Below are 8,405 nucleotides of genomic sequence, written 5' to 3'. Positions count from 1 at the left end.
TAGAAGAGACAGAACGCATGTTAAGGTGGTACCCAACACTTGCACTAAAATTAATTTGGCTCGTTTAATTTTCATAAAATTTTGTCGAAGTACTTACTTTGACCCTTTAACAAAAATATAAAAAAAATAAAAAATTTGAACCAACCGTTTTGTCAGAAAAATTACACTGGTTATATAGCAGTTTGACAAACACTAATTTTGATCATTGAGAAGCTTAATATTCTTTTACAACACAACGTAATTAAAACGTTTAGCTGACTTTACCGAGTTATCTCCCTGTAGTGTTAGGTACCACCTTAAATGAAGGGGATCCAAGCAAAAAGAACATGCCTCAGACAACAGATTATAAAACAGCTGTTTCTTGGTCCAATCATCATCTCTGCTTGACTTATAACTCAATAACTAAGAACTATAAACCTCCATATATGTCTGGAATTATTCCTTATCAATACTGTTTTAATGTTAATAATTAATGGCCGCTGGATCAAAGTATTATATTTATCAGAATGGAGTTCCAAAAGACTGAATCCATCTATGTTTGACCTATCTCTACAGGAAAAAAGGTTATCTTGCTAAATTAATTCCCTAAGTCAACAACAGACAATCCAAATATTTTACCCAGAGGTAATAATTTACCTTTTTAATTCATATAAGGTCACACCATATAATTTTTTCATGGTATATGACCTTTAGGTCGATTAAAAAAAAAATTGAAGGAAGCCAGATCAACTGACAAATTGAGACATTAAAAAAGAACAAGAGTTTACATGACAAAGTATGAATATGGAATTTGTTTTTGTAAATCAGGGATCAATTTAAGAAAATATATAAACAAATTACTAATATTTTTTTTATGTGTTTGAAAGGAAGGCAATGTTTTAGTGTAAACAATATTTTTAGGTAAAGTAGTTAAAAAAAACCCTACTCCAATCATAGGGTCAAGTTGGATGTAGAATCAAACCACTTTCATGACTTTTGTTTAATGTAAATTAGCCACTCAAAATAATACAAAAAAAAATGTTCTTCTTAATTTAAGGTGGTACCTAACACCTGAACTTAAATTTATTTGGCTCGTTTAATTTTCTTAAAATTTTGACAAAGTATTTACTTTGACCGTTTGACAAAAATATAAAAAAAATCCAAAAATTGAACCAACCGTTTAATCAGAAAAATTACACTCAGTCTGGTTAATGACAAACACTTATTTTGATCATCGAGAAGCTTAAGATTCCCTTAAGAACACAATGTCATTAAAACGTTCTGCTTATTTTACCGAGTTATCTCCCTGTAGTGTTAGGTACCACCTTAAGTCAGCATATTAATCAATTTTCATGCATTTGGTCAATACACCTATATATATATATATTCATTTATTGTGCGGCTGTGAAAATATATTGAATTAAAGTTATTTCTGCATTTTAATATGGCTTAAAGATAAAAAGAAAACTATTGACCTACCAAATCTGTAACAATTATCATTTTCAAGATTTCAACGATTTTTAAATGTAAAACTTAGTTTATATTGATTGTTGCACAGTATTTGTGCAGTTTTATCAATCAAATGTGTATGTCCTGACTCCCAATAATATCCTTTGAAGTTGCTTGATAATTTTAATTTCAAACGCATTCGACAAATTATGTTGCTATTTTGCCCTGAACATAGTAATTGTGCATATCTACAGATAGGAAATTGACTTTGTGAATCCGAAACAACAAGAATTCAAGCTTTGTCATACTGAGCATTAAATATATATATATATATATATATATATATAAGTGCCTATAAATAGCAGCACATGACATACAAATCTATGGGAGTGTGGATTAATCAGTACAGAGATTAATTCAATTACACAAATAAAATTATAGATTGCCTAACAATGTAATTTTAACACACTATTTAGTATGTAAATATAAGAATAAGAATGTTTAAAATATTTACAAAATGATGAAAATAAACGCAATATTTCGCTAGACCAACTAGCTTTATCAAGCGTGCATCTATCCAGGTGAAATCGGATGTAGATGATAAGAAACTTTTGCAGCTCAATGTCTATGTTGAATTTGGATTGAGCTGCCTTAAAAATAAAAAGAATTTGCAGCTCCATGTATATGTTGCTCTTGGATTTAGCTGCCTTAAAAATACATAATTGGAAGTTGAAATTAGCAACGTTCATTGGCCGATATTACGGGATAAAAAGGACGATGCTTTGTTTTTAAATTATTCTTTATCTTTCCTGTATCTTTTCTCGTCTTTTTCGTTAAGACCATCAGGTTCTAAAGTGTGGAGTTGGTGGATCCAAAAGTTTTCTCTTCTCCTTCGCGCCGTGGTGTCCCACTCGGTGTTGACTTCTATAATTTGGAAAGTGACATTTTCAAAAGGATGTTTCGTTGAACGAAGATGTCTTGTGAGAGGACAGTTTTTGTTGGTTTTGTACGATGAACGATGGTTATTAAGCCGGATATTAAATTTGTCCATTGTTTCTCCCACATACTGAATGCCACAAGTGTCACATGTTAATATATAGATTGAGTTCTCCGTTTTACAGTTGGAATTTGAGTAGATGGTATAATTTTGTTTAGTAACGGAGCTGGTGAAAGAACTGCTTGTATTGGCAGCTTTACAACACAAACAATTCCTTCGACCACATTGTTTGTAGCAACCGGGCGATGGAGTAGGCTGCTTTGCTAATACAGAAGTCACTAATTTGTCACGGATGTTTTTAGGTCTTCTGAAGGCCATGACTGGTGGTGAGGAAAATACTTTTTTTAGATTTAAATCATTTTCTATAATTTTCCAATGCTTCTGAACAATGGATGACACATTTTTAAAATCAGGATGGTAAGTGAGTACAAGGGGTGTTCTGTTAGCTGCTTTATTCTTATCTTTGTACTCAAGAAGTTCTTGGCGACTAGTTTTGTTTGCTCTTTCGAAAGCGCTATCAATGATGTTGTTATTGTATCCTCGAACAACTAGATGTTTACGAAGTTGTCCAAGTCTAGCATCTTTCGTATTTTCATTAGAGCATATTCTCTTGATTCGTAATGCCTGGCTGAATGGGATACCACGGGAGCAGTGTTTAGGATGGCAACTTTTTGGAGAAAGGAATTGATGTTTGTCCGTTTGTTTGGTGTGAAGGTCCGTTATAATGGTTCCGTTCTTGATGTAACTCGTAGTATCGAGGAAGTTAATTTTCTCCATAGAGGATTCATATGTAAATTTTATTGAATGGTGGAAAGAGTTACAGTGTTCTAGAAATTCATTAAGATGTTCTTGTGAATCTGTCCATTTGAAATCAATATCGTCAATGAATCGGAACCATGATAAGGGCTGATATGGAGCACTAGCCAAGAGGCGTTTTTCAAGTTGGCCCATAAATATGTTGGCATATGACGGGGCCATTTTTGTGCCCATACTAGTACCGTCTATCTGGAGATAGTGTTTTTCATTGAAAGAGAAGTTGTTATTCTCCAGTACTAGTTTGAGAAGTGTAACAAGGCACTCGGTAGGAGGATTTTTTTCACTACGAGTGTTCCATGCCTCTTCACACGCTGCTATTCCTTCGTCTTGTGGAATGTTGGTATATAAAGAAGACACGTCCATGGATGCAAGTATAGTATTGCTTGGTAAAGGATTGAGGCTTTCCATTTTCTTTAGATAATCAGTTGTGTCTTGAATGAATGATGGTAGTTCTTTCACATGAGGTCTTAGATGATGGTCTACAAATTCTGATATCTTTTCAGTTGGATGACTATTCGCTGATACAATTGGTCGACCTGGATTGCCCGTTTTATGTATTTTAGGCAACATATAGAATCGTCCGGCCTTTGCTTCGTTCTCAAGAGGTCGGAGATAATCAAAGGTGTCATTGTCTATATGCTTGTTGTCGAACATCTCTTGTAGGATGGTGTTGATCCTTCGAATAGTATTAAGCGTTGGATCTGTGGTTAATTGTTTATAAAAATTAGAGTTTGAAAGTTGGCGATTCCCCTCTGCTATATAATCTGTTTTATTCATGACAACCACAGCACCCCCTTTGTCGGCAGGCTTTATTACAATATCCTCTTGATCTTTTAATGCTTTCAAAGCTATACTTTCTGGCTTGGATAAATTATAATTTCTTGTATTTGTTATACAGGACTTTATATCAGACCTCACGTAGTTAATGAATGACTCCAAGTTATCATTTTTACTCTTTGGTGGTTTCCATGAACTTTTTTTCCTAAATTTTGGGATGGACGTGACTTCTTCATTGGTGTCAGTATCTGAATCTGTTAATCCGGCTTCTTCAAGGTTTTTCTTGCCCCTGTTGTAGAAAAAATCTTTCAAGCGTAAACGTCTAGCGAATTGGTCTAGGTCTTCGTCTAACTGAAAGTTATTTACAGTTGATGGGATGGGACAGAAATTTAAACCTTTACTTAAAAGAGATTCCTCAGCACGTGTAAGTTCTTTAGATGACAAATTTACAACAATGCTTTCAGGTTTTTGTTTCCGTCTTTTAAATTTTCTTTTTCTAGGGGTCTTATGGTTTGTTGTATTAATTTCATTCATAGGCTGATTTAAATTGACAGTTTGAATTTTATCTCTTTGAAATTTATTCTTTTGTTTTTCTTTATGTTTTGATAGTTCAATTTTTTCAATATCTGCGAGGTTTAGCAATAATTAAACGTCGCCTCGCAGATATTGAAAAAATTGAACTATCAAAACATAAAGAAAAACAAAAGAATAAATTTCAAAGAGATAAAATTCAAACTGTCAATTTAAATCAGCCTATGAATGAAATTAATACAACAAACCATAAGACCCCTAGAAAAAGAAAATTTAAAAGACGGAAACAAAAACCTGAAAGCATTGTTGTAAATTTGTCATCTAAAGAACTTACACGTGCTGAGGAATCTCTTTTAAGTAAAGGTTTAAATTTCTGTCCCATCCCATCAACTGTAAATAACTTTCAGTTAGACGAAGACCTAGACCAATTCGCTAGACGTTTACGCTTGAAAGATTTTTTCTACAACAGGGGCAAGAAAAACCTTGAAGAAGCCGGATTAACAGATTCAGATACTGACACCAATGAAGAAGTCACGTCCATCCCAAAATTTAGGAAAAAAAGTTCATGGAAACCACCAAAGAGTAAAAATGATAACTTGGAGTCATTCATTAACTACGTGAGGTCTGATATAAAGTCCTGTATAACAAATACAAGAAATTATAATTTATCCAAGCCAGAAAGTATAGCTTTGAAAGCATTAAAAGATCAAGAGGATATTGTAATAAAGCCTGCCGACAAAGGGGGTGCTGTGGTTGTCATGAATAAAACAGATTATATAGCAGAGGGGAATCGCCAACTTTCAAACTCTAATTTTTATAAACAATTAACCACAGATCCAACGCTTAATACTATTCGAAGGATCAACACCATCCTACAAGAGATGTTCGACAACAAGCATATAGACAATGACACCTTTGATTATCTCCGACCTCTTGAGAACGAAGCAAAGGCCGGACGATTCTATATGTTGCCTAAAATACATAAAACGGGCAATCCAGGTCGACCAATTGTATCAGCGAATAGTCATCCAACTGAAAAGATATCAGAATTTGTAGACCATCATCTAAGACCTCATGTGAAAGAACTACCATCATTCATTCAAGACACAACTGATTATCTAAAGAAAATGGAAAGCCTCAATCCTTTACCAAGCAATACTATACTTGCATCCATGGACGTGTCTTCTTTATATACCAACATTCCACAAGACGAAGGAATAGCAGCGTGTGAAGAGGCATGGAACACTCGTAGTGAAAAAAATCCTCCTACCGAGTGCCTTGTTACACTTCTCAAACTAGTACTGGAGAATAACAACTTCTCTTTCAATGAAAAACACTATCTCCAGATAGACGGTACTAGTATGGGCACAAAAATGGCCCCGTCATATGCCAACATATTTATGGGCCAACTTGAAAAACGCCTCTTGGCTAGTGCTCCATATCAGCCCTTATCATGGTTCCGATTCATTGACGATATTGATTTCAAATGGACAGATTCACAAGAACATCTTAATGAATTTCTAGAACACTGTAACTCTTTCCACCATTCAATAAAATTTACATATGAATCCTCTATGGAGAAAATTAACTTCCTCGATACTACGAGTTACATCAAGAACGGAACCATTATAACGGACCTTCACACCAAACAAACGGACAAACATCAATTCCTTTCTCCAAAAAGTTGCCATCCTAAACACTGCTCCCGTGGTATCCCATTCAGCCAGGCATTACGAATCAAGAGAATATGCTCTAATGAAAATACGAAAGATGCTAGACTTGGACAACTTCGTAAACATCTAGTTGTTCGAGGATACAATAACAACATCATTGATAGCGCTTTCGAAAGAGCAAACAAAACTAGTCGCCAAGAACTTCTTGAGTACAAAGATAAGAATAAAGCAGCTAACAGAACACCCCTTGTACTCACTTACCATCCTGATTTTAAAAATGTGTCATCCATTGTTCAGAAGCATTGGAAAATTATAGAAAATGATTTAAATCTAAAAAAAGTATTTTCCTCACCACCAGTCATGGCCTTCAGAAGACCTAAAAACATCCGTGACAAATTAGTGACTTCTGTATTAGCAAAGCAGCCTACTCCATCGCCCGGTTGCTACAAACAATGTGGTCGAAGGAATTGTTTGTGTTGTAAAGCTGCCAATACAAGCAGTTCTTTCACCAGCTCCGTTACTGAACAAAATTATACCATCTACTCAAATTCCAACTGTAAAACGGAGAACTCAATCTATATATTAACATGTGACACTTGTGGCATTCAGTATGTGGGAGAAACAATGGACAAATTTAATATCCGGCTTAATAACCATCGTTCATCGTACAAAACCAACAAAAACTGTCCTCTCACAAGACATCTTCGTTCAACGAAACATCCTTTTGAAAATGTCACTTTCCAAATTATAGAAGTCAACACCGAGTGGGACACCACGGCGCGAAGGAGAAGAGAAAACTTTTGGATCCACCAACTCCACACTTTAGAACCTGATGGTCTTAACGAAAAAGACGAGAAAAGATACAGGAAAGATAAAGAATAATTTAAAAACAAAGCATCGTCCTTTTTATCCCGTAATATCGGCCAATGAACGTTGCTAATTTCAACTTCCAATTATGTATTTTTAAGGCAGCTAAATCCAAGAGCAACATATACATGGAGCTGCAAATTCTTTTTATTTTTAAGGCAGCTCAATCCAAATTCAACATAGACATTGAGCTGCAAAAGTTTCTTATCATCTACATCCGATTTCACCTGGATAGATGCACGCTTGATAAAGCTAGTTGGTCTAGCGAAATATTGCGTTTATTTTCATCATTTTGTAAATATTTTAAACATTCTTATTCTTATATTTACATACTAAATAGTGTGTTAAAATTACATTGTTAGGCAATCTATAATTTTATTTGTGTAATTGAATTAATCTCTGTACTGATTAATCCACACTCCCATAGATTTGTATGTCATGTGCTGCTATTTATAGGCACTTATATATATATATATATATATATATATATATTTAATGCTCAGTATGACAAAGCTTGAATTCTTGTTGTTTCGGATTCACAAAGTCAATTTCCTATCTGTAGATATGCACAATTACTATGTTCAGGGCAAAATAGCAACATAATTTGTCGAATGCGTTTGAAATTAAAATTATCAAGCAACTTCAAAGGATATTATTGGGAGTCAGGACATACACATTTGATTGATAAAACTGCACAAATACTGTGCAACAATCAATATAAACTAAGTTTTACATTTAAAAATCGTTGAAATCTTGAAAATGATAATTGTTACAGATTTGGTAGGTCAATAGTTTTCTTTTTATCTTTAAGCCATATTAAAATGCAGAAATAACTTTAATTCAATATATTTTCACAGCCGCACAATAAATGAATATATATATATATAGGTGTATTGACCAAATGCATGAAAATTGATTAATATGCTGACTTAAGGTGGTACCTAACACTACAGGGAGATAACTCGGTAAAATAAGCAGAACGTTTTAATGACATTGTGTTCTTAAGGGAATCTTAAGCTTCTCGATGATCAAAATAAGTGTTTGTCATTAACCAGACTGAGTGTAATTTTTCTGATTAAACGGTTGGTTCAATTTTTGGATTTTTTTTATATTTTTGTCAAACGGTCAAAGTAAATACTTTGTCAAAATTTTAAGAAAATTAAACGAGCCAAATAAATTTAAGTTCAGGTGTTAGGTACCACCTTAAATTAAGAAGAACATTTTTTTTTGTATTATTTTGAGTGGCTAATTTACATTAAACAAAAGTCATGAAAGTGGTTTGATTCTACATCCAACTTGACCCTATGATTGGAGTA

The 8,405-nt window shown here is 33.8% G+C and overlaps 2 protein-coding genes across 2 annotated transcripts; one reads left to right on the top strand and one right to left on the bottom strand.

Annotated features, from left to right (window-relative positions):
• Window positions 1–2,221: 2,221 nt before the first annotated feature.
• Window positions 2,222–4,552, bottom strand: LOC134727269 (uncharacterized). Its single transcript, XM_063591679.1, has one exon. The coding sequence runs from the start codon at window positions 4,550–4,552 to the stop codon at window positions 2,222–2,224; it is 2,331 nt and encodes a 776-aa protein (XP_063447749.1).
• A 221-nt stretch (window positions 4,553–4,773) lies between these two features.
• On the top strand, window positions 4,774–7,104 carry LOC134727163 (uncharacterized). The gene has a single exon (XM_063591577.1). The coding sequence runs from the start codon at window positions 4,774–4,776 to the stop codon at window positions 7,102–7,104; it is 2,331 nt and encodes a 776-aa protein (XP_063447647.1).
• Window positions 7,105–8,405: the final 1,301 nt, after the last annotated feature.

This window comes from Mytilus trossulus, chromosome 1 (genome assembly GCF_036588685.1).
Source record: "Mytilus trossulus isolate FHL-02 chromosome 1, PNRI_Mtr1.1.1.hap1, whole genome shotgun sequence".
Classification (NCBI taxonomy): Eukaryota; Metazoa; Mollusca; class Bivalvia; order Mytilida; family Mytilidae; genus Mytilus; species Mytilus trossulus.
Note: the sequence above shows the minus strand (reverse complement) of the source record. Positions and strands in the feature narration are given on the sequence as shown.

Bases quoted from the DNA above. Each gene is read 5' to 3' on its own strand.
- LOC134727163 (XM_063591577.1), top strand. From the start codon at position 4,774: ATGAATGAAATTAATACAACAAACCATAAGACCCCTAGAAAAAGAAAA.
- LOC134727269 (XM_063591679.1), bottom strand. From the start codon at position 4,552: ATGAATGAAATTAATACAACAAACCATAAGACCCCTAGAAAAAGAAAA.